The sequence below is a fragment of the Hyperolius riggenbachi genome, chromosome 9 (genome assembly GCF_040937935.1).
Source record: "Hyperolius riggenbachi isolate aHypRig1 chromosome 9, aHypRig1.pri, whole genome shotgun sequence".
In the NCBI taxonomy this organism is placed as follows: domain Eukaryota; kingdom Metazoa; phylum Chordata; class Amphibia; order Anura; family Hyperoliidae; genus Hyperolius; species Hyperolius riggenbachi.
The window spans coordinates 113,660,438-113,686,871 of NC_090654.1; the positions used below are offsets into that span (position 1 = coordinate 113,660,438).

The 26,434-nt window shown below is 42.2% G+C and overlaps 1 protein-coding gene across 1 annotated transcript in view; it reads left to right on the forward strand.

Annotated features, from left to right (window-relative positions):
• INO80 (INO80 complex ATPase subunit) overlaps positions 1-26,434 on the forward strand; it is a 155,504-nt gene that overhangs the window by 34,924 nt on the left and 94,146 nt on the right. The window contains exons 5-12 of the mRNA XM_068253371.1: positions 2,453-2,605; positions 3,039-3,159; positions 7,873-8,084; positions 14,406-14,459; positions 16,471-16,674; positions 19,163-19,349; positions 20,808-20,875; positions 21,583-21,783. Coding sequence (XP_068109472.1) covers positions 2,453-2,605; positions 3,039-3,159; positions 7,873-8,084; positions 14,406-14,459; positions 16,471-16,674; positions 19,163-19,349; positions 20,808-20,875; positions 21,583-21,783 — 1,200 coding nt within the window. The remainder of the gene's footprint in view (positions 1-2,452; positions 2,606-3,038; positions 3,160-7,872; positions 8,085-14,405; positions 14,460-16,470; positions 16,675-19,162; positions 19,350-20,807; positions 20,876-21,582; positions 21,784-26,434) is intronic.

The following is a 26,434-nucleotide window of genomic DNA, read 5'->3' on the forward strand; positions in this document are numbered from 1 at the left end:
AAAGAGAAACTCCAACCAAGAATTGAACTTTATCCCAAACAGTAGCTGTTACCCCCTTTTACATGAGAAATATATTGCTTTTCACAAACAGACCATCAGGGGGTGCTGTATGACTGATTTTGTGCTGAAACCCCTCCCACAAGAAGCTCTGAGTACCGCGGTACTCTGGGCAAACTGCCACAACAATGTTCACAGACAGGAATTAGCTGTTTACAGCTGTCTCTAACAGCCAAAACAGCTAGGAGCAGCTACATAACCTGCCCACAGTAAAAATGTCACCATGTAATAAATGTCAGAATGTAAATCGGGGAGGGGAAAGATTTTACAATGGCCAAACACTGACTAAATCATTTATACATAATTATTGTAAAAATGAAGCACTTTTTTATTACATTATTTTCACTGGAGTTCCTCTTTAAAGCTGAAGACTATGCAAACTTACCACTCTCTATGCTGCACTAATTTTAAAAACTGATGCTGCAGAGAGCCATGATTGATCCTTGTGCATCTTCTCATCTACCTATGGAAGCCCACTTGCAGAATTCATCCTCAATCCCTCTTGACCATAAACTGACCTTGCCATTGGTGCAAGAGGCTGGCTTATAGTCATGTGGGAACCTATTTAGCTACGCCTCCTAGAGTTTAACCTTTGTGCCTTTGCAGAGGCAGGAGTATGGTCAGGTAAAATGGAGGGGTTGTGGCTATGTTTGCTGTTACTGGGCCTTTATGGTGAGAAACCCAAATGTAGCTGGACCTGTCAGGGCTTCCCGTAGTCTCGTTTTTCAGAATGAGTGCATTTTAGTGGTATGTCACTAAGGAGTCTAAAATATTTTCCAATTTGTTGTTTTTGTTGAACACCACTAAAAATATAAACCGGCTTTAATCTTCACCTCCTGTCTGTTTTTAATAGATAGGTTGGGAGGAGCTGATTGTCGAATATCTGCGAAAGATTGTTCTGTAATGCAGTGTGAATACAGGTTTCCCCAACCCTCAGGCTGGTACTACTGATTTGTCACTAATGTCCAACCTCTATTGTTATTTCAGTGTAGTGAATGCAACAGGGCACGTATCAGTCATCCCCTTTCCTCCCCCTTCATAGAACAGAACAATAAGCCAAGCTGTGTAGCTGTGTCTGTACAAAGATCTTTCAGTGATTATTATTGAAAGTGTGTATGAAATTAGAGCAGGGCTGTCAAACTCAAACACACACTGGGCCAAATTTGAAAACTGTGACCAAGTCACAGGCCAAACTTGATGTCTAGTGGCCAACTCACTCCCTTATACAGTTCCCTGGTATCTGATTACCCCTTCCCTCCCCTATACAGTTCCCTGGTGGCTAATGCCCCTCTCCCTCCCCTTTATAGTTTCCTAGTGTCCAATGCCCCCCTCCATCCCCTGTACAGTTCTCTAGTGTCTAGTGACCCCCCTCCCTCTCCTATACAGTTTCCTGGTGTCTAGTGCCCCCCCACACACACACACACGCACACACCCCTACACAGTTCCCTGTCTTGTGGTCTTCCATCCCTTCTACAGCTCCCTAATGCCCCCCCCCCCTCCCCCCATTTACAGTTCTCTGGTGTCTAGTGGTTGCCTCTCCCTTTACCATGTGGCTTCATAGTTTCAGCGCTTAGCTATATAGGCTTAATTCTCAGGTGCTCCATATGGGGACAAGTTGATGGCACTGTGGGCCAGATTTTTACATTTATGAGTTAGAGTAAGAAGTTATTTACCTAAAATCAGATACATGGTATCAGATGCAGGAAGTGTCATTTTCAGAGAGGATGATGGCAACCTCCATGACACAGTGACAACACATTCTGCAACTCTGCAGCAAAATGAAAAGGCAAACATGAATTCGTAGAACTAAGTTTTATTTAGGTACCGTATGTAGAATATGACAGAGATGAGATCAAGGGAAGGAAGAGGTAGTTCATGCATTTTTAACTTGTTGCTTTGATCCTGCATAGATTACGAGAAGGTTAGTGTCAGCGGGTCTATAGTACAAGCTTTTATTTCCTTTAAGGCATCATCAGAAAAAGCAACTAATGGATTTACACACCATTTTTGACACCACTATGTCTGATTCCTGTCAGCTGCATAGTCTGATGCTTCCTTGAAAAAAATAAAAGGTTGTAATCTAGCTGAAGTGATCTGCGATCCCCCATTCTTCAACCCACAAAGTATGTCAGCATTAATACCCAGCAATGTATACAACACAGAGCTGCTTCACTTTGCTGGATTTTGTATGCGTTGTCTATCAATGACTCACTTTTTCTGACCAATTCACTGCAGAACATTGTCTCCTTTTTTCCCCCACAAGTCAAGATGCTTCCTGGATACAACAATATAAGAGAATCCATATTACTAACCCACACTTTAGATACTACCCTATTGTTTGTTTCCCTGGATTGCATTGATTTCACTTTATCTTCACCCTCGTGTGTATTTTCAGAGCATCCTATTAAGTGATGACAGCACTGACTCTGATTCATTGAGCGATGAGGAAGAGGATGACTGTACTCTTTCTAAAGAGGAGCTGTATGACATGCTGAGAATGCACAAATACCGAAAGCTTCACCAGAGCAAATACCACAAGGATAAAGAGGTATGGAATCTTTCATTACACAGTTGTGGTGACACTGCATCACACCTTCCGCAATCTTAGATCAAAAAGATCTAATAACTTGGTTACCCCACGAGTCCAAGTCAAAACGTTTGGAGCCAGAGCCTTCTGTCATGCTACCCCCACACCTTTGATCTCCTTGCAACACCTAATGAGGGACATTTCCATCCCTGGAAACATTTAAGTCCATACTAAAAAGCCACCTGTATTGTATGGCATCTGACTAGCACAGTCCACCCTGAAACTATGTACTGATCTGAAACATATCTATGCGCCTTAAATCCTATGAGAGAGAAGCGCTTTACAAATATTATTATATTGTATTCTTTCCAGAACGGGTAGTGGTAGGGTTAGGAAAACCTTTAAATCTACCATATTTATGTAAAATGTAATCTTCTCTTGTTTTCTGGTTCAGCTGCAGCAGTACCAGTATTACAGCGCTGGACTCCTCTCCACCCATGATCCTTTTTATGAACAACAGCGTCATTTCATTGGGCCAAAAAAGAAAAAAATCAAAGATGAAAAGAAGTTTAAAGGTGAGCGGTTGAAATCGACCAAATGTTTTTGTTGTGAAGTAAACTTTATCAGTATTAAAATGTATGGACAGTTTCTAATGTTTTACGTACATCTGCTTTCTTGGCAATGAATTAAGATAGACTGCATACATTTGCGGAAAAAAAAAAAGGCCAGTATGCCGGTTTCTAAAACTTCTGCCTAGCTCACTGGGATTGTCCTTGATTAGTGTACAAATTTGGGTTATTGAAATGTGGAAACCCAAATTTGTTACCACACTTCAACACACTGAAATTTGTGAAGTGTAAATAGTGCACTACCCCTGACCCATCCACATTTCTGGGTGGTGAAGCGTAGTGACGAGCGAATATGGGTTTCCGAATTTCAATAACCTGAATTTGAACATTAACACTGTTCTTGATTACTTCCCCTAGTCTTGGGGCCTCCTGTATTATTCCACCTCTTTGGGTGTTTCAGTGCAAGAGTTTCTGGACCAACGCTTTTTACCAGAATACAAGTTTGACCATTCCGTAGCCATCATGAGCTACTTTGTTGCCATGGTGACCATTCCGTAGCCATGAGGACAACTTGGTTGCCATGGCTACCATTCCTTTGCCATAATGGCTATTTAGTTTCCATGGTGACCATTTGGTTGCCATGGAAACTATTGTCATGACAATCACTAGGTTGCCATGGCGACCATTCCATTGCTATGATGACCATTGGTTGCCATGGCGACCTGTTGCCATAATGACTACTTGGTTATCATGGTGAACATTCCGTTGCCATGCCATGGCTACAATTCAGTTGTCATTACTATTTGGTTGCCTTGACCATTCTGTTGCCATGGTGACCACTTGGTTGCCATGGCTACGGTTTGCTTATGGTGACCACTTGGTTGCCATGGTGACCATTCCATTGCTAGGACCACTTGGTTGCACGGCGACCATTACCTTGGTCATGATTGCAATGGCGACCGTTGCCATGATGTCCACTTGGCTGCCATGGGGACCGTGGCCATGGCGACCACTTGGTTGCCATGGCGACTGTTCCCATGCCGACCACTTGGTTGCTTTGGTGACCACTTGGTTGCTATGGCGACGGTTGCCATGGCAATTGTTCCCATGATGGCCACTTAGTTGTCATGGTGTGACGGTTGTCGTGGCGACCAATTGGTTGCCATGGCGATCACTTGGTTACCATGATGACTGTTGCCATGATGTACACTTGTTACCATGGCGACTGTTGCCATGATGACCACTTGGTTGCCATGGTACTGGTTGCCATGACGACCTCTTGGTTACCATGGTGATGTTGCCATGACGGCCACTTGGTTGCTATGGTGACAGTTGCCTTGGCGACCACTTGGTTACCACGGTTACGGTTGCCATGACGACCACTTGTTTACCATGGTAAACGTTGACATGATAACCACTTGGTTACCATGGCAACGGTTGCCATGGTGGCTGTTGCCATGAAAACAACTTGGATGCTATGGTGATATACCATCATGATATACTATGATGACCACTTGGTTGCCATGGTGACTGTTTCCATGACGACCAATTGGTTGCCATGACGACCACTTGGTTGCTATAATGACGGTTGCCATGTCGTCCACTTGGTGTCCATGGTGGCTTTTTCCATAGCGACCACTTGGTTGCTATGGCGATGGTTGCCATGACGACCACTTGGTTTGCCGTTGCAACCGTTGCCATAAAGACCACTTAGTTGCCATGGTGACCACTTGGTTGCTATGGCGACGGTTGCCATGGCAATTGTTCCCATGATGGCCACTTAGTTGCCATGGTGTGACAGTTGTCGTGGCGACCAATTGGTTGCCATGGCGATCACTTGGTTACCATGATGACTGTTGCCATGATGTCCACTTGTTACCATGGTGACTGTTCCCATGGTGCTGGTTGCCATGATGACCTCTTGGTTACCATGGTGATGTTGCCATGGCGACCACTTGGTTATTAATGGTGGCCGTTGCCATGGTGACCACTTGGTTGCTATGGTGACAGTTACCTTGTGACTGTTGCCATGACGACCACTTGTTTATCATGGTGAAGGGTGACATGATGACCACTTGGTTACCATGGCAACGGTTGCCATGAAAACAACGTGGTTGCTATGGTGATGGTTGCCATGGTGATGGTTGTCATGACGACCAATTGGTTGCCATGACGACCACTTGGTTGCTATGACGGTTGCCATGTTGTCCGCTTGGTGTCCATGGTGGCTGTTTTCATGGCGACCACTTGGTTGCCATGGCGATGGTTGCCATGACGACCACTTGGTTTGCCGTTGCAACCGTTGCCATAAAGACCACTTAGTTGCCATGGTGACCACCTGGTTGCTATGGTGACGGTTACCATGACGACTTGGTTGCCATGGTGATTGTTGCCACTTGGTTGCAATGGCGACCAGTTTGTTGCTATGACGAGGGTTGCCATGGTGTGATGCTTGGTTGCCATGGCGACCACTTGCTTACCATGGCAACAGATGCCTTGGTTGCCATAGCAACAGTTGCCATGGTGACCACTAGGTGGATCAAACAATATTAACAAATGACATGGCAAATATTAATCTTTTCTTGACCTTTCTTCTATTTTTTTAACTTCTCACTTTGCAATGTATTGACATCATCACTGCATTGTTACGTCACTCTGCTTCACTGTTGGACTGGTTTAGTTTCAAATAAGGGTTGTCTCTAATTTTTTGGACAGTGTATAACATAATGGTGGCTATCCACCCATGGCAATCAGGGAGGGATCATCCCTCTTCCATAACCATGCATCACCAGTAAACAATAGGTACATGTACCTTTAAATGCCAATCCGAGCCATCAATGCTACTTATAACTGTGCATGATCCCAGGTCACTTATGCCCAGCATTCTGAGTGTGAACAATGCCACCAAGTGCCACTTACCCTTGCAATTGGAGGTCTGAGTGGCTGTCAGTCAGTGGGGGTATGGGCGGAGCTAAGCACCTGCTTCAAAACCCTAGTGCAAGCGGATCCCGCAAAGCCGGCTTCGACCATTACCGAGCGCTCAAAGTGTGTGATGTCATCTGCATCATCACTGCATCACTTTTGAGTATCGCCGCATTGTCCAGACAACCGCTGTGTCCATATATAATATAAGGGCTGTGGAGTCGGTCCAAAAATCCACTGACTCAGACTCCTCAGTTTAGGATTCCTCCGACTCCTCTAATTTGCATATTACAATTTTGTTGATTAACAGTATGTAACGTGAAATTCGTCTCTTAACTGCCAACGCTTAGGAATTTTAGACAACTGAAGTGAGAAGGATATGTAGACTACTATATTTATTCCCTTTAGACTAAAACTAGTCCTTGGTAAGAGTACTTGTAAAAGGTACAAACCGGAACAAAGAACATCTATCAGGTCCTAGGCAATGTAACTGTGGGTACATGTAAGAATGATGTGCAGGTACTCTGCAGGGGAATGAGGAGATTCTTCCTCTATTACACATTCTTCATGCACAATCTGAACAAGGTTTATGGGTGACAGACAACACCTCTCTGTTCAATGTGCACAACATTCTCAGTGGATTCCCTGCAGCTCTGTGGGGAGTGCATATGTAGAGTATAGTACTACTGTGTAACAAAGTAAACCTGAGACAGATGAAATTAAAGTTTTATACATACCTGGGGCTTCCTCCAGCCCCCTTCAGGATAATCAGTCCCTCATTGTCCTCCTCCACCACCTGGATCTTCTGCTATGAGTCCAGGTACTTGAGCCAGTCTGGTGTAGTGCGCATGCACACACTCCGCCGCCGGGAGCGTACTACACCTGCGCAGCACTATTGCGCAGGTGCAGAATGCTCCTGGCTGTGGAAGCCGCACGTAGCCAGACTGCTCTGACTGGCTGAATTACCAGGACTCATAGCAGAAGATCCAGGTGGCGGAGGAGGACAGCGAGGGACTGATTAGCCTGAAGGGGGTTGGAAGAAGCCCCAGTTATGTATAACACTTTTCTTTTCATCCGTCTCAGGTACCCTTTAATTTGTAGTCACCAAACCAAATTTTAACAACTTATCAAATTATTTGATTTCATGAGCAAAGAGTACATTTGCATAAACCAGCATCAATGCAGAATTATTTCCATCTCATTGACCATCTCTATTAGTGACACGGCTACACATCAGGCTTTATACTTACAGCATAGATGTTATTTCGTGTATATAATAGATTCCTGTGTACACATCATGTATACTGTACAGTCACAATCAGATATGTATATCTGAGTTTAAAAATACGGGGACTGCTTTATTGAAGCAGCACAAGTAACTAATTTTGATTGGTTTATTTCATTTTTGTGGACTGAACACAGCTATTACTGTATATATACTGTATATATACATTATTTTTAATGACTATCTGAGATATAGAACATTTTATCATATTTTCTATGTTAATTACAGTTACAAATTCATTATGAGTCGGAGTCGGTGCATTTTTTCCCGACTCCAACTCCAGGCACCCAAAATTTGCTTCGGCTTCATGACTCCGACTCCACAGCCCTGTATATAACTCTGGTGCTGAAGATTTCCATGTGGCCTAATGGTTCCATGGTTGAATTACTGATGTGTGCACTCCCACAGCAACATTGTTTACTGAATTAAATAATCAGTAGTGTTTGGATAAAATCCTGAACCGTACCATAATGTCTCTCTGTTTTAAAACTTCTGTCCTTTGTATTCTAAAGCCAAGCTTAAAAAAGTAAAGAAAAGAAGGCGGCGAGAGGAAGATCTGTCTGAAGATGAATCTCCTCATAGGCACCACCACGCTAAAGTATTTGCAAAATTCTCCCATGATGCACCAACCCCTATGGGCAAGAAGAAGCACATGACAGTGGAACAGCTTAATGCTCGCCGCAGAAAAGTTTGGCTCACTATTGTGAAGAAAGAACTGCCAAAGGTAATTATGTGGAGCATTGGCTCTTAAGGCTCATACACACATCAGACTATAGTCTTTGGAAAATAAAAGATCACAGACCAATCTTACAACCCTTCATGTAGTATGAGAGCCATACCTACACAGTCTATTCTATGGAGCTGAACTCCCCATCAGAAAAAAAATCTTTGCAAGATGCTGCACACAAAGATGCTGTACAGACACAAAAGATCATCTGCAGATCAGACAATCATCTGCAGATCTGAAAATCCATCCTGGTGGATCTGATCTGCAGATGAATATCTGTTAAACAAGGTGTGTATGATGATCTGCAGATCTCATAGACTATGAATGCATTTTGCAGTAACGGATCTTTTGCAGGAACAGATCTTTTGCAGATACTGATCTTTTGAATGTCTGCAGCATCTTTGTGTGCAGCATCTTGCAAAGATTTCTGTCTGATGGGGAGTTCAACTCCATAGAATAGACTGTGTAGGTATGGCTCTCATACTACATGGAAGGGGGTAAAATTGGTCTGTGATCTTTCATTTTCCAAAGACTATGATCTGATGTGTGTATGCACCCTTACCCTGGACTATGTTGTGATTTAGTTACCTTGCACCAAGGGATGGAGAACACTGAGTGGATGAGAATAAGGCCCCGTTCACACTTGCGGTTCAAGTCCGCAAGTGTCCGGGGGCCACAAAGAGACCGTACGGGTCTCTGCGGTGGCCACAAGTTGCGGATCCGGAATGTATCAGTTCCGGCAAGTAGCCAGAAAGGCACTGCAAGCATGGGGGATACCGGCGTGTAGTCCGGGCCCCCCAAGTGGCATAGGACCGGTGCTGGAAGCATCCGGTCCTATTGCCAGTGTGATGAGAAACATCCGTTTCTCATTGCACAGCATGGCCGCATGTTCGGGCCAGTATCCGGCCCGGGTCCGCAGCCGCACGGGGACGTACGGCAAAAATGGAGCATGTTGGAAAAAAGCCGGATCGTCCCGGAGCTGCGTTCCCGGATCCGGATCCGGACGGTCGCATGAGTGTGAATGGATACATTGATTAACAATGTATCCATTCACCATCCGCTGTGTACGGAGAGTTCCGGGTCCGGGGAAGCTGGACCTGGAACGCTAATGTGAACCGGGCCTAAGACTGTGGTCTGACTATAATGCCATTGTGGGGTCGATTTATAAAGCATTACCACATTCAGTAATGCAGAAAACAGCTGACTTTACCAAGCACTTAGGAAAGTTTCAATTCATAAAGGCTGTTACTGCATGAAAAGCTGAAATTACCGAGCAGTGAAGTAAATACCTCAACACATGTCAGTAAATGTCAATTCATAAAGCCTACACCATGAGGTAAAGCCACAAAATAATACTGTCTGCTTTGAAGTAGTGAAAAGAGTGCGAGTCTGTCCAAGGAGACTGTGCTGGAGGCTGTGACGCAGAAACAGAAGTAGCTATGACTGACAGGAGCAGGGAGCCAATAGAAACAGCCCCTGTCTTCTGCAAGTCTGGATGATGGAATCTAATAGGACCCACAGCCCTCTCAGGCGGCACAAGCTTTTCAACCCCCCAGGCAGCAGCAGCGCGAGAACAGAGATCAGAACAGGATTCCCCTGAATACCTGAGGCTGTTTGGCTGTTTAACCTCTTGGGTTCCTGTTTGAAGATGTGTAGGAGCTAGTGAGGATAATCACCTAAGCATGGCATGTGTAAAGTTTCTTGGAAGTTAAAAACAATAGGAAGTTAAATTAAGTAGAATGTTAATTAGCAAAAATAGCCCAAATGGGCTTTACTCACCTGGGGCTTTCTCCAGCCCCTTGCAGCTGACCGCTCCGCTCACTGCCGCTGTACCAGTCTCCGGTGTCCTTATTCAGGCCGACCACAGGGTCGGCTTTACTGCGGCTGCGCGAAGCGCCGCTGTCAATTACGGCCACGTGGGCCGCGGCGAACTGCACAGGTGCAGAACTACTGTGCCTGCGCAGTTCGCCGCGGCCCACGTGGCCGTGATTGACAGCGGCGCTTTGCGGAGCCGCAGTAAGGCCGACTCCGCGATCAGCCTGAATACGGAAACATGGACAGCGGCAGGGAGCGGAGCGGTCGGTGTGGGACAGTCTGCTGCAAGGGGCTGGAGAAAGCTCCAGGTGAGTAAAGCCCATTTGGGCTATTTTTGCCTGATAACACCTTTAAGAAAGACTAATAGACATATTCAGAGCAAGTAGAGGTAGTATAACAAAACATATACTATTGTAATGCCCTCACTGCACGGAACAGCTTGCAACCACACAGACACTGCACTCTCTTCTGCTGTTACAAACAGGTTTTTGTCAATGGGCTTCGGTAATTTACCGAACTTCTATCGCACATGTGAAAATTTTTATGAATTAGCACACAAAAGTCTAAAATACCGAATGTGGTATTTTCCCGACCACATTTTTTTTTTTTATGAATCGGCCCGTGTCTCAGAATCTGTATGCTAGGTTCTTGATGAGACATGTGTATCGCAGAGAGTACTCCTGCTCAGGTGGGGGGGCCCATGAACTTGTTACAATCAATCCTCTCAATTGATATTTTTGTTTCTTGTTGAATAGTTGTCATTATGTTGCAAAGATCGGGAGTTACAGGAACTGTCCTTCTGCAAGAGAATCACTTTGCATGCAGACAGTGATGAGGCATGGCCTTGCTGGATATTGGTTCTTTTCCGTTAGCCGGGCGCATCCTCTAGGTGGCGATAGAACTCCATCAGAGTTACATCTTTCCCTACTATCCATGGCGGCCTGGAGGGGGAATAGTAATTATCGCCACCTAGAGTACCTGGATATTATATTTGTAATGTGGAATCTGACAGTCAGAGGTTCCTATAGTTGAGGTGTACTTGCAGACATGAATAAAGTAAATTAGAGCATTGTGTGTCAATACATGTCTGTCCCTCTGGAGTACCAAAAGCTCAGTGATTAGACCGCATCAGATATGACATATCTGCCTGTATCAGTAAGGGGAAAAAGGGATAGTCACAGGCCATTTTAAAGGACACCTGGAGTAAGAGGGATATGAAGGCTGCCATATTTATTTAATTTTAAAGCAATACCAGTTGCCTGGCTATCCTGCTGATCCTCTGCCTCTAATTATTTAGCCATAGACCCTGGACAAGCATGCAGAAGATCAGGTGTGTCTGCCATTTTTTTTTCTGACAAAATTAGCTATATGCTTGTTTCTGGTGTGATCCAGACACTACTCCAGACAAATAAATCATCAGGACTGCAAGGTAACTGATATTGTTTAAAAGGAAATAAATATGGCAGCCTCCATATACTTCTTGCTTCAGGTTCCCTTGATTCATGGAACATGCTGTATAGTACTACAGTCAATGCCAACAACATTAGCCCTCTTTCAGATGGACAACTGAACTACACACTTGCTGAGCATTTCTGCATCCAGTCTGCCGCCCACAAGCACCATTCTAGTGCAATAAAAATGCAGCTGAATGGTAGTGTTTGTAACACTAGGTGTGTCAGCGCTTGACTTGTAGTGGCATTACCCGGTGACAGATAACTGCGATGTGTTATATCAATGCATGGCTGCGGCCATGCTCAGATGTGACTACATGGGCTGGGAGGGTCTGTCCAGCACCTTTACTAACGCCCAGCTGGTGCAAGAGAGCAGCTGACAGGCACGGAATTCACCACCTGTCATCCGCTAGTGTCAGAGAGTTTACACATAAATCTATACATTTTTGGTTCAGTCCTGTCCTATCAGTTTTCTATCAGTATTACCTGACTGGACCCGAAATGTACATCTTTTATGTGTGAACATACCAATAGAAAACCAATACAAAAGTGATACAAAACTGACTGAATTGGACCAGAAATTTACAGATTTCTGTGTGAACACATCCATAAAAACACATACAAAACTGATGCAAACTGTCTGACAGGGCAGGATACCTTTTTATGTGTGAAACAAGCTACTTATGCGCACACATACGATTCGGCCGCTGGGAGATTTGAGTGCAGGGTAACGCCAATAAACGGCTCACCCTGCTCCTGCAAAAGTCCCAGTGGCGCTAATTACAAATCCCCATCCAGGTCGCTGTGGATAGTGAGGGGAAAGATATAATTTGGCTTTCAGATATTGCTGACGGCCAAATTACAGTGTGTTTCTACTAATTTGTGCTCCGTCTTTTGATGCCGCCCAAATTACTCACTGAGCACCGCTACCGTGTATCTACTGTATGTTAAATGTCCTATTTCTGTACTGTACCACCACCGACCCTGTTGTGCCAAAATCAATTCCGGGTGCAACTCACATTGTAGTAAGCAAATGAAGGAAGCAAGAAAGCTGGCACTGCTGCAAGTGTTCAATTTATTGTAGCATTCGTAAAGTGCAAACGTGCAACATCTTGCAAAATGCATAAAATAAGCACATACCCTTGTGAGAGGAGGCGTGGGTGGTGGTGGGTGCTGGGCACAGGATGCCTGACGGCCGTTTCGCGCTGAATAGCGCTTCTACGGAGGCTGCAACATTATGGGCAAAGGCTCTTGGTTTAATACCCTCCAGAGCCGGCTTGTAGCGTGTACTTGGCGAAATAAACAATTCTGATTTTGATTGTATGGCCTACCGCCTATGGTGGAGCCAGCTGCGCCCAAATCTCCTTCACTCGTATTGATGCTGGACCTGTAAGAGTAATGCTGGCAACCCATGGATATGTTTTAATGCAATCATCTTAAGCTATCGATTTCAGAGTAAAAACTAAAGAATCTTATACTGTCGTTTGAACCTACAGGGTTAAGTTCGTATTTCCTTCAAATAAACTTTTATTTTGGCTTTGGTTACACTACGTAAGGGTTAAATCCACTGACAGGTCGGTATTTTGTCTAGATGCTTGTTGGAGAGATTGACCATTATTTCAGTGACTGTTGTCATCAAGGGCAGGAAGTAAGGGGTAAAAAAACCTTCAAAGCTGTCATTAACTAATTTAAGAGAATCCTTTATTTTCTGATCTGACGCTGCTTGTCACTAAAAATAAAGGACTGCATGTACCCATACGCTATTGGATTTTTTTTTTCAGTAGACTAGAGATCAGATTTGAAACATTAAACCTAAGGAAAGCTAATGAAACTATAACATTTTCAATCGTGATCATGATTGAAATATTGATCATATGTAGATCGGAAATGCTTGTTCCTTCCACATGCTGGCAGGTTGTAGAAGTTCATAGACAGCAGTAGCGCGCAGTAGAGGTATGCGTTATGGTGGCCATACATGGTACAATAAAAACATTTGATTATCCCGTTTATTCGATCTAAATGATCGAATCAAATGAAAGTTGAAAATATACATTTTTTTTCGATCAAGAAATTTGAACGATTATACCGTTTTATCGAGAGAAATCAGATTGGACACGCTGGAAAAATCTTTATATTCAATCTAACGGAATAATCGAACTAAATTATCTTATTCGAAAAAAATGAAAAATTGTACCATGTATGGCCACTATTAGTTGTGTACAGCATCAGGCAGTGCATATTTTGCTGCTGAAATCTTGTCTAATATCCAGTACAGTAGAGTGGTGAGACAGGAAAATGATCGATATCTAGAAGATATTTTTTTTTTTACCTGACCTGCCACAAATGTAATAGTGTGTGGGTACCTTTTAAAGAGAACCCGAGGTGGAAATTTATTATGCTAGTGGGGCACAGAGGCTGGTTGTGCACACTAACACCAGCCTCTGTTGCCCCATTGTGTGCCTCAAAGACCCCCCTGCGCGCCGCTATATCCCCGCAGTGATGGCGACAATGTTTACCTAAGCGCTGTCTGTCAGCGCCGCTCACCCCCCTCCTCCTTATCCGCGCTACCCGCCTGTGCCCCTTCCCTCCCGCTGATTGGAGGGAAGTGACGCGGGTGGGTAGCGCCAATACGAAGGAGGCGGCGGAGCGGCGCTGACAGACAGCGCTTAGGTAAACATTGTGCTGGCGACACGCTGCGTGTCGCCAGCACTGCGGGGTTATAGCGGCGCGCAGGGGGGTCTTTGAGGCACACCATGGGGCAACAGAGGCTGGTGTTAGTGTGCACAACCAGCCTCTGTGCCCCACTAGCATAATAAATTCCCACCTCGGGTTCTCTTTAAAGTATTCGTATTCTTCACTCAGTCTGTCCAAAGCGGTACTAAACATTTTGGCTTGAGTTGTGCAAACTGTAATAGTACACAGTGCGGTTGCTTGACTCAGCCAATTTATCATATCATGTTGTTTTTGTGGTTTGCACTGGGGAAAAGGGAGCGGGGGAAGGAAGAGTATAAAATAAGGAATGTAACTTCATGACTATTTTCTGTTTTTCCAGGCCTACAAACAAAAGGTCTCAGCACGCAACTTACTGTTAACTAACAGCAAGAAGGTAAATCGTTAACTTAAATAGGAACTTCACTGAATATAACTTGATTAATAACATTGCTTGTTTTTTAAATATTCCTTTATACATGATTCAATCAACATTTGCCCATTGTAAAATCTTACCTTACAGCCATTTACATTCTTGAATGTATCAGTGATGCCTTCATCTTTACTGCTGCCAAGGTGGATAACTGGAATCCCCCACCCCCACTCAAATCTATGTAGTGAGCAGTAATGCCAACTGATCTGCCAGAGTGCAGTGCTGCAGAAATCTCATTGGGTGGGCGGGGTAACACACCAAGATACAGCAATATATATCTTCTGCTATGAGTTGGTGTAGATCCTCTCGTAATCTTGTTACACATCACTCTAGCACTGGTACACTTTTCACAGTAGAATATATCAGGATCTTCCACATCTCATTGACCATCTTTACTAGTCACGTGGCAGTGAGAGCTATGGAGGAAAACAGTTGATTTTAGTTGGGTTCCTCAGAGTCCCAAAACTATAAATGAAATTTACACATATCCCCAAATTGTAGCCACTATAAGAAAAACTCATCCAAAGTCTCCCACTGCTGCTTGTGGATCTGACTCCTCTTCAGTCTTTAGAGTTAACCGATTGACTGCAGTTTAATCTAAAATCTGAGCATGTGTTATTCACTTCCATTGGTTTTTACATAACACACTGTCCTCCTGTGGAACCAGCCCCTGCAAACTCTCCAACAGTCAGCCTTTCAGTTGTCATAGTCATGCAGCTACTTAGGTGATAACAAGAGACATGAGGAAAGGCAGACTCTTGGTAGATGCAATGTCTTGAATAAATTGTAAGTGCTGAAGCCCTGAGAAACCTAGGCAGACTTCTTGGAGGTCTTTTCCTCGCCTTGCTGAGGGAGGATGGACCCGGGGATTCCAGGGACCGAAAAAACACAAAAGGGACAAATACCCAAGAGTCAGTAGTGCAGTATATCAAAGTACCAAGGGATTTTTAGGTAAAGAGGATTACTCACACTTTCCTGACCACCAATAAGGCTTGCAGAGGATTTCCCTCCACTGCTCTGGTTAGCGAGGATCCTCACTGGTTGTGCTCGTAAGGTGGACGTGCCCAAAAGTACACAATAATAATAATAATAATAAAAAGTTTAAAGTATACACCTGACTTTTAAACCAAAAAACCTGATTCCTCAGGAGGGGGACGCCTCTGGATCCTAATGAGGCTTTTCCCATCTTCCTCAGCCAGCCCGATCCAGCGCTGGCAGCCCAGAACAAGCAGCCACAATAATATTTACATTGGCCTGCCTGCACAAGCGCTCTAGCACCTTTCTGCTCAGGCTCCTGCGGAAATAGCCAAGCCTGATCGGGTCCGCTCTACTGCGCAGGCACAGATGGGTTGCTCCTGCACGGTAGATCGGACCTAATCGGGCTTGGCTATTTCTGCCGGAGCTCTGGAATGGGGCTGTGAAGGAGAATGAAGGAAGCCTTTTTAGGATCCAGATGCTTCCTCCTCCCTTGGTAAGTAACCCCCAGGCGCATTTTTCTCCCTTCAGGATCACTTTAAAAAGGGGAGGCAATGATTGGCTTACCTTTACTATAGCAGCCTGTTTGACTCAATAGAATTCAAAAAGTTTCTTGAACAGAAATAGATCCTGACAACGCATTTTGTGGGCATCCCCTGCTTTCTCAGATGAATGGTTCCCAGAAGGAGTGGCGATTGGCTTTGGTAATAAGGCTTGAGCGCCCCACATCTTGTGTTTATTTGCATATAAACTGTATGCATTTTCTTTTTGCAGCAATGCATTTTCAGGTTTTTGAACATGCTTTCCCCCCTCAGTATATAACATCGGCAGTCTAAATACTTGTTTAAATGCACATCGGACATGTATAAAATGATTTGAATGCAATCCAATGTCTGTGAGACACATGTAAAGAAACCAAAAGACTACTTGCTGTTTATATTTCAGTGTAGCTTCAGCACAACCTTGTGAATTAAGCACATTGAATTTCCCTTTATTTCAGCTCGCACATCAATGCATGCGGGAAGTTCGCAGAGCTGCCATCCAAGCACAGAAGAACTGCAAAGAGACGCTTCCGCGAGCACGCAGGCTAACCAAGGAAATGTCGCTGTACTGGAAGAAATATGACAAGGTGGAGAAAGAACATCGCAAACGGGCGGAAAAAGAAGCCTTGGAGCAGCGCAAACTGGATGAGGAAATGAGAGAGGTGAAGGAAGTGCTAGAATTTTTACATTTAGGAATGTGTAGAGTTGCCTATCGTAATTACTCTACAGTGGCTCCCATTCACTTGAATGCAGCCCCAGATCAAAAGAAACAGACAGACCAATAAAAAAAGAAAGGGATTAGGGAGGATGGCATCTATTGACTTCAGCTGAAGCTGTGGGTTACCGCTTTTCACACTGGCTATCTGTGCCAAAACTGGGATATGGTATTATAAAAAAAAAAAAAACCCAGTTCTTCACTCAGCTTCAGAGGCATTAATAGCACCTGCCCTCCACTGTCAAATTGACAAATGCTATTTATAAGTTGCCAGCACTACAAAATATGGCGATCGGCTGATCAACACGTGAAAGGGAGTTGGGTTAACATCCCAAAATAAACAATTGCTAAAGAATAGTAAGTGCCTCAAAAATATAAGTAATCTCCTTTTTTTAAGGTTCCTAAATGTGTCCCCCCCCCCCCCCCCCCCTTTTTATCTCTTTTTACCTGGTCTGGGTGCCTTTGCCTGATGTGCAGGAACATTGTAGTGGCAGCTGGATTGTGGGAAGTTTTTTTCCCCCTTAGCTACAGTAACAAGCTCATCTCAGCATGCAAATAATAGAAAGCTTCCTATCTCGTATAAGATAAGGACACTATGATCAGTAGGTAATTCAGTTCCCCTCTCCCTTTGAAGAGTTTACACAGTGATGTAAACCTGTTGTCTAGGTAATGTTTGTTGTAGGAGGGACAGTAAGCTGTGGCATTTTACATAAGTTCTCTTGTGACCATCCCTTTTATAAAGACCCTTTATTGGGTGAATTGCCTGAGCATCCTTTTGTATCCCTTTGGACCTCTGGTGGTAAAAGTCTGAATATTTTTGGAATGAAATTGGATTGATAAATGAGTTTAATACCTTTCCAAACATATCATTATACATGTTGTGTTTTAAAATATATATATATATATATATATATATATATATATATATATATATATATATATATATATATTATCATATCATAAAGCTGCAGAGTGATCCCCAAGTATGCAGTATCAGGAAGAAATTACTGTATTTTCTAGACTATAAGACTCACTTTTTTCCCCCTAAAAGTGGGGGGAAAAGTCACTGTGTCTTATAGTCCAAATGTAGGGAGTTCCTGATTTGTAAATGTCTGCCAATACAAACCTCCAAACCGCCGCAATGTCAGGGACTCTCTGTACTTTGCCCATGCAGAGGTGAACACGGCGTCAAACAGAGGACACAAGGGGGACACAAAGGGGCATAGAGGAGGACACAAGGGGGACAGAGAAGGGCACAGGGAGACACAAGAGGTGCAAGGGGGCATTGAGATACAAAGGGGACATAATCCACAATGTGCCCCTTCACCATGGATGCACCAGGTTTAGTATATATTTTTTCCCCTGGTCTCTGTCCTCTAAACCTAGGTGCGTCTTATGGTCTGGAGCGTCTTATAGTCCAAAAAATACAGTAGTTTGTGTTGTCAGTTGTTGTTCCATCATTGAATGCAAACGTGCTGTTTTGCCATCAGATATCGTTCATTCATCGTATTGTTATCAGGGACTGTTAGTTTGCTACCATGGTAGTCTATAGCTTGTGTGAAATTAGAGATTACAGATATTGGGTCCACCTGGATAAAAAATGTTGCTCAGACTACCCTTCCATTTTTTTAATGGTTTTCGAGACCTTCAGGAATATGAAGAAGTAACTGACTTGTTCTCCATATTTCTGGTGAAAAGCAAATTTTTTAATTTTTGTAAGTATGAGGTAATTTGTAAATGTGGTAAACGTTAGCTGCATTTTTGGTGGTTTCTTAAAATGGCAAGCCATAGGAAATATACTGATATTTCTTCTTATTTGCCATAAACAGCTCTATACTACATAAGTTGTTCCCTTAAATATTACAGTGTAAATCAACCTAATAAATTCCACACTGTCAGCACAGTTCATAGAAGTTATAATAGGGTAGCATGAATACATGTTTAAAAACTCCCCTTTTGTGGCAGAAAATACAGGTTTTATTATTTAGCTAGGCCCCCTACTGAAAATCTGCCATGGCAGTTTTCTGCCCTTGCAAAGGATTCCTAAACAATGTGGCATACAAGGGCGGGAGGTGGCTGTTACAGCAACTCAGGGACTCCTCTGCCACTAAACCAGTCTATCAAAGAGAGGAGGGGAAGAGAAAAGGAATGTACTACCAACTGCAAGATTCCCAGTGACGCACAATGGCACATACCAGAGCTGCTGCAGTGCTTCCCTCCTGCTCAATACAAAAATCAACTATTGCTGCAATGCGTAAATAAAATGGTGGGGGGGACATCATAGTAATCATTCTGGCTTCAGTTTGGAAATTACACTTTAGGTCCATTTTAAACTAACTTTAATTTTGTAAACTTTTCTGAGTTATTTAGGAATGTGATTACAGTGTCATTTGGTTTTGTATTTTAATTCCCCTTTCATCTTGTCATACAAAAAGGCTAAAAGGCAACAGAGGAAGCTGAACTTCTTGATAACGCAGACCGAGCTCTATGCACATTTCGTCAGCCGCAAGCGAGACTCTGGTCCTGATGAGATTCAGGAAGAGATTTTACGAAAGCTGGATGACAATTCAATCCTTCCACAAATAGGAGGTTCATCCTTGAGTATCAAGCAGGAAGACTATGGTATAAATATTGCTTGATTTTTAAGTAGTATTTACTTTTAGAATGTTATTACTTTTACCACTGTAAAAGCCTCTGTTGTGTGTTGAAGCATATTTTTGTGAATCTGAAGCAAAAATAAACCAAAAAAAAGATGCTTTTCAGTGCTGCCCATAATTATTCATACCCCTGGCAAATTTTGACTTAAAGTTACTTTTTTTCAACCAGCAAGTATTTTTTTTGACAGGGAATGGCATAGATGTCTCCCAAAAGAAAATAAGACTATGTACAAGAGGCATTATTGTGGAGAAAAAAACATTTCTAAGCTTTTTTTTTTTTTACATCCCAAAAGTTTGTACTGCCTTAAGACATCCGTGGCGCAGGAACATGGGGACACTAAAACACCTTAAGATGTCCGTGGCATATGGATGCAGAAACACAGTAGCGCCAATGAACATTGGCAGCAGTCCAAGGGTTAATGTATTGTTACTGTTTACTTACTGTTGTGATTATTTACTTCATAAAATAATTTGCAATAGTTTTTAGTCCAGTGCCCAATTTATGCTGAAGTGCTAATAGCATCTGCATGGTGATGAGCAAAAGTAGAGAATGGATGTTTTACAATAGTGGAGTCAAAAGGAGTTCTTACAAAGCAGTGAGCTGAACAGCGATCATCAGCACACAGGCCAGTTCCCTTCCTTTCAGTATAACATTAGCGCATGATGATATACTGTACATATAGTGCGTGGTGGGTTATATCATGCTTTGTGTATTTAGTGCAATGTATTTTGTGCCACATAATGTGTCATGTGCTTTGAACTGTGTAAGTAGTTAACCCTCTTGAAGCAAACCTGAAGCAAGAATAAATTAATAAGATAAACAATTGTGACCATAGTCCTAATACTAAATAGGATTTCATAGTCCTATTTTGTGTTTTAAAGGTAAAAAAAAAAAAAGTTTAAAAACAACAAGAAAAATCATGTACCTGAGATAATCAAAACTTTAATATTATTCAGCTCCTATACAGACTATACAGACAGGCTACAGTCCCACTGCAGAGAAAGTGTGATGTAGAGTCATGGGGCCATATGCAATTCACTTTTTCACCTGATTTTTTTTTCTCCTTGGAGATCATTTTTCAACGTCTTTTTAAAATTCATTTTTAGCATTTTGTAAATCGAAAAAGTACCAAAAAGTAGGTTAAAAGGTACTATCAAAATTATTTTGAGTATTGTATTGCTTGCTGGTGGCATTTTATTGACAATTTTAAAAATATCACCTAGGAGAAAACTCAGGAGAAAAAATGTATTGCATATGGGCCCTGGATTCTTAACCCTTATGGTATTAAAAAAAGGATCACAGTCTATTTCTATGTAGGATTGGGGCAGTACATGCACATGTTTATCTCATAGTGTCAGGTTAGTTGTGTACTTATTACAAAGTAATTGGTCGGATACATTTTATCCTCTTTTTGTATTTTAGATAGTGACTACTTCAAATCCCAAGCCTTGAAGAATGCAGAGGAAGCCTTTAGGATACACCAGGCACAAGTAAGACTTTATGGCCTTTGTTTAGTTAATTTGGCCAACTATAGTGCATCTCTTCATGTAGCACTAACCTAAAGTGTAATAAAAGTGTGTATTTTCACTTACCTGTGGCTTTTTCCAGCCCCGTGAAGTCCTCCTGGTCCCTCACCCTCATGCTGCATACTGCCTCTACCTTCGCTCTCCTGTGGTTGGCAGCGTTCTGCACTTGCGCAATATGTAAACATTTCGACTGTGCATAGCACAGTTGTGGAGGTGCGCAGCCGGGGCCTTGCATTCGCAGTGGCAATGTGGAATGATGCCGAAAGACCAGGAGGACATCAGGGGGCTGGAAGAAGACCCAGATAAGTTAATCTGCCCAAATTCCTTCATTTTAGGTCTGCTTTAATGTGAAAGTAACAAAGTGAGTGTATAATGTTTGACTCCCAGTTTGACTGGCAATCTTTGTAATAAAAAACTTATTTTGCTACCAGGTTGATATAATTTACCTGATCTATTGCACATCTACAAGTTTATGTCTAGTCTTGTAGTTATTGTTTTTTCTGCCAAGAATGTTATTTTACATATTGCAAGTATAGTCTGTAATGGTGTTTAGAATCATCCAAGAAATGTGCTCCCCTGTTTAGTAGTCTTATCCATTAGAGCCCTCTATACAGAGTTTAGAGTTTCTATATCCCCTGTGCTTATTCGGACATGTGTCTGCTTGGTTCTAGACGAGGTCATTTGATGAAGATGCCAAGGAAAGCAGAGCAGCAGCTCTACGGGTGGCCGAAGCCTGCTTCGGAGAGAGCTACAGCCTGGCTAATCCTTCCATAAGAGCAGGAGAAGATATTCCACAACCCACTATGTTCTGTGGAAAACTTAAGGGTTACCAGCTAAAGGGCATGAATTGGCTGGCAAATCTTTACGAACAGGTAATATACCATTGCTGATTGCTTTAAAACAGAATGCCAGACAGTTTTATAAGTTTTGAATACAGCAGGGCAGGATGGGAACCTATGTTTGATTTGTTTTACAGTTTTTGCCCCTATTTAAAGAGGTTACATGCACTTTATATGGCCAGTTACATGTCAGGGAGTATGTGAATCTCTCTTTCAAAATCAATACATTCAGATTTTTTATTATTAATTTATAAAGTGCCAACATATTTTGTGGTAAGTAAGAAACAATCATGGGACACGATACAGACAATGGTAAACACCAAATATAGACACTGGTACAAATGCAGAATAGGTAGACGTAGTGACAAATGTAACATGATGAAATGTATAACAAAAACCTCAATAGTAATGATACATTTTAGTAGTGCAGGGTCAGGGTCAAGGGTGACCATGTGACACTTAAAGTAGAAGGACTAGATGTAAGGCTACATTTCCCCATATCCCCACACTATGGTAGAAAATGTAGCAAATGATGGCAAAGAACATTCAGACGGCTAGGGAGTGGAAGTTACCGTGGAAATGGCACACCCTCCTGCCTGGTGGTCTCTGCAGCTTAGCCACAAGTATAGTTTTGCTGTGACTAACCTCTCCTTAGTCCTGGCTAGACCTAGGTAGCCGGTGCTCGATCCTCCTGTGGTCCACCACTCCACACTCCTTACACAATGAATAATGAGGCATTCTAATGACATTTAACTTGAGTATATAAAATCTCAGCAGTTACACAACATGTTTCGGGGTTACCCCCTTCATCAGCATCTGCCTCTTAGCTGTTGCTGGAGAGATGAGTGTGCATGTGCACTTTTCAGTAATTTTGCTCTCCCACAATGTAATTTAAGAGTTCATATAAAATGGATAATAGGGATTGATGGCCATTGAGATGCTAATAGATCCAAAGTTGATATGCTAGTTTTATGCAAATATATGCCATTTGGAAATGGACCAGTGAAATTAATTGAAAATGCATTTGGCCTATTTCCAAAATGCATACATTTGCATATAATTTGCCTCAAATTATTTGCATTTTAGTATCCTTCTCTAACGGATAGTCACATATGAGAGGTGGGAATGAGGAGTGATAGGTTTAGAATAGTGGCAGGTCCATATGCTGGGTTTATAAGAGTTTATTCTGCCCGTGGATGAAGGTCCATTTGCTGCTAGTTCACCTCTCACTAGCCTCCCCACCTCATCCATATTCTACACTGTACATTCATCCATATTCTGTACTGTACATTCATCCATAATCTGTACTCTACATTCATCCATATTCTGTACTGTACATTCATCCATATTCTGTACTGTACATTCATCCATATTCTGTACTGTACATTCATCCATATTCTGTACTGTACATTCATCCATATTCTGTACTGTACATTCATCCATATTCTGTACTGTACATTCATCCATATTCTGTACTGTACATTCATCCATATTCTGTACTGTACATTCATCCATATTCTGTACTGTACATTCATCCATATTCTGTACTCTACATTCATCCATATTCTGTACTGTACATTCATCCATATTCTGTACTGTACATTCATCCATATTCTGTACTCTACATTCATCCATATTCTGTACTGTACATTCATCCATATTCTGTACTGTACATTCATCCATATTCTGTACTGTACATTCATCCATATTCTGTACTGTACATTCATCCATAATCTGTACTCTACATTCATCCATATTCTGTACTCTACATTCATCCATATTCTGTACTCTACATTCATCCATATTCTGTACTGTACATTCATTCATATTCTGTACTCTACATTCATCCATAATCTGTACTCTACATTCATCCAAATTCTGTACTCTACATTCATCCATATTCTGTACTGTACATTCATCCATATTCTGTACTGTACATTCATCCATAATCTGTACTCTACATTCATCCATAATCTGTACTCTACATTCATCCATATTCTGTACTGTACATTCATCCATATTCTGTACTGTACATTCATCCATATTCTGTACTGTACATTCATCCATATTCTGTACTCTACATTCATCCATATTCTGTACTCTACATTCATCCATATTCTGTACTCTACATTCATCCATATTCTGTACTCTACATTCATCCATATTCTGTACTCTACATTCATCCATATTCTGTACTGTACATTCATCCATATTCTGTACTCTACATTCATCCATATTCTGTACTCTACATTCATCCATATTCTGTACTGTACATTCATCCATATTCTGGACTCTACATTCATCCATATTCTGTATTGTACATTCATCCATATTCTGTATTGTACATTCATCCATAATCTGTATTGTACATTCATCCATAATCTGTACTGTACATTCATCCATAATCTGTACTGTACATTCATCCATAATCTGTACTGTACATTCATCCATAATCTGTACTGTACATTCATCCATAATCTGTACTGTACATTCATCCATAATCTGTACTGTACATTCATCCATAATCTGTACTGTACATTCATCCATAATCTGTACTGTACATTCATCCATATTCTGTATTGTACATTCATCCATAATCTGTACTGTACATTCATCCATAATCTGTACTGTACATTCATCCATAATCTGTACTGTACATTCATCCATAATCTGTACTGTACATTCATCCATAATCTGTACTGTACATTCATCCATAATCTGTACTGTACATTCATCCATAATCTGTACTGTACATTCATCCATATTCTGTACTCTACATTCATCCATATTCTGTACTCTACATTCATCCATATTCTGTACTCTACATTCATCCATATTCTGTACTCTACATTCATCCATATTCTGTACTCTACATTCATCCATATTCTGTACTCTACATTCATCCATATTCTGTACTGTACATTCATCCATAATCTGTACTCTACATTCATCCATAATCTGTACTCTACATTCATCCACATTCTGTACTGTACATTCATCCATATTCTGTACTGTACATTCATCCATATTCTGTACTCTACATTCATCCATATTCTGTACTCTACATTCATCCATAATCTGTACTGTACATTCATCCATATTATGTACTGTACATTCATCCATAATCGGTACTGTACAGTCATCCATATTCAATACAATTTATTGAAAGTTGGCTGGGATTTCACTTCAGTCACTATGTCAGCACAGCATCCCCCTTGTGAGTACACAGATTTGTACTCCTGGGAAGAAGTTGTAAACATTGTTGATTTAAAACCTGCTGAAAAGCAACTACTGGCTCGCTAGTAATCTGAGGCCTATACTGTATATGCACAGCTGTAGCCACGATCAGTGCAGGGGCGTAATAATAGACCCTGCAAGGGGGCCCAGAAGCCGCAGGGGGCCCAGGGGGGAGAAGTTTCTTTTACCTGTCTTAAGAGACTGATATCTAAGGGCAGGGAGATAAAAAAAATGTTCTGCTCTCTGCACAATTGTTATGACTGCATCTGTTTAGCCACTGAGAAGGAATCATACAACGTTTTGTAAACCAAGATTTGTAGACTTTCCTTGTTCAGAATGCAGAAGGGTCTTGTGTACAGTGCCCAGTAAGGTAATAATAATAATAATAATAATAATCTGAACATTTATATAGCGCTTTTCTCCTGTCGGACTCAAAGCGCTCAAGAGCTGCAGCCACTGGGACGCGCTCAGGAGGCCACCCTGCAGTGTTAGGGAGTCTTGCCTTGAACTCCTTACTGAATAAGTACTTGACCTATCCAGGATACGAACCCTGGTCGCCCATGTCAAAGGCAGAGCCCTTAACCAGTACTCTATCCAGCCACTAAGGTAGGGAGGGAGTGCCCAATAAGGTAGGGAGGGGGCCCCATCCAAAGTTTAGCAGGGGAGCCCAGTGATTTCTTGTTACGCCCCCGACGATCAGCCATTGCAATGGGTTAGGTATATTATTTAGCAGCCCACTGTTTAAAAAACTGGTTGATTGATTACACACAAGGCACACTATGGTGTCCATATATTGTTCCTATTGCATGAAGAACATGATGGAGGAGGAGTTAAGTTAGCTCCATAGTTCTGTTACAAAGGTGCAGAGATCTGCCTTTTGTACTCTGATTTATGAGCTTCTGCCTCCACCACAGATTGTCCTTCAAATTTTCCAATATTTGTCTCATGTTTGTGCAAGGAAAGAACATTTCCCTGCTTTGCATGTGTGTTTACTGGTGGGAGGCAGCGAGACAGTGCAGTCTGAATTAGGTACAGCCACAGCTCAATGGCTGCAGTCAGCAGTAGAAAGATGTAGGTCCCCTACCCCCACTTACTGTGTAGTACATGCTTTATTTGCTTTCTCAGTGGAGAGTCTCCCTCAGATCTGGTGTGATCTCTGACTCGCATGGATATTGGACATTACATAGTTTTGCTTGCATTAGTGTTTTAAAAGAAATCTGTTCTGTTGTGAGTTAACACATTTTATTTCAGGGTAACATCTCCCATTGCCATATGCTGCCAATGATGAAAGCTTACACCACATTATGTTAGATACCTCACCAGAGACCAAAGTATTCTCTGCATTCAGCTTCACAAGTAGATTTTTTTGTGATTCTTGTGATCTTGTGTGATTCTTTTACCATAGCAGGACTTAAGTGGAGCAAGTGGGGTGGAAGATTGGGGAGGC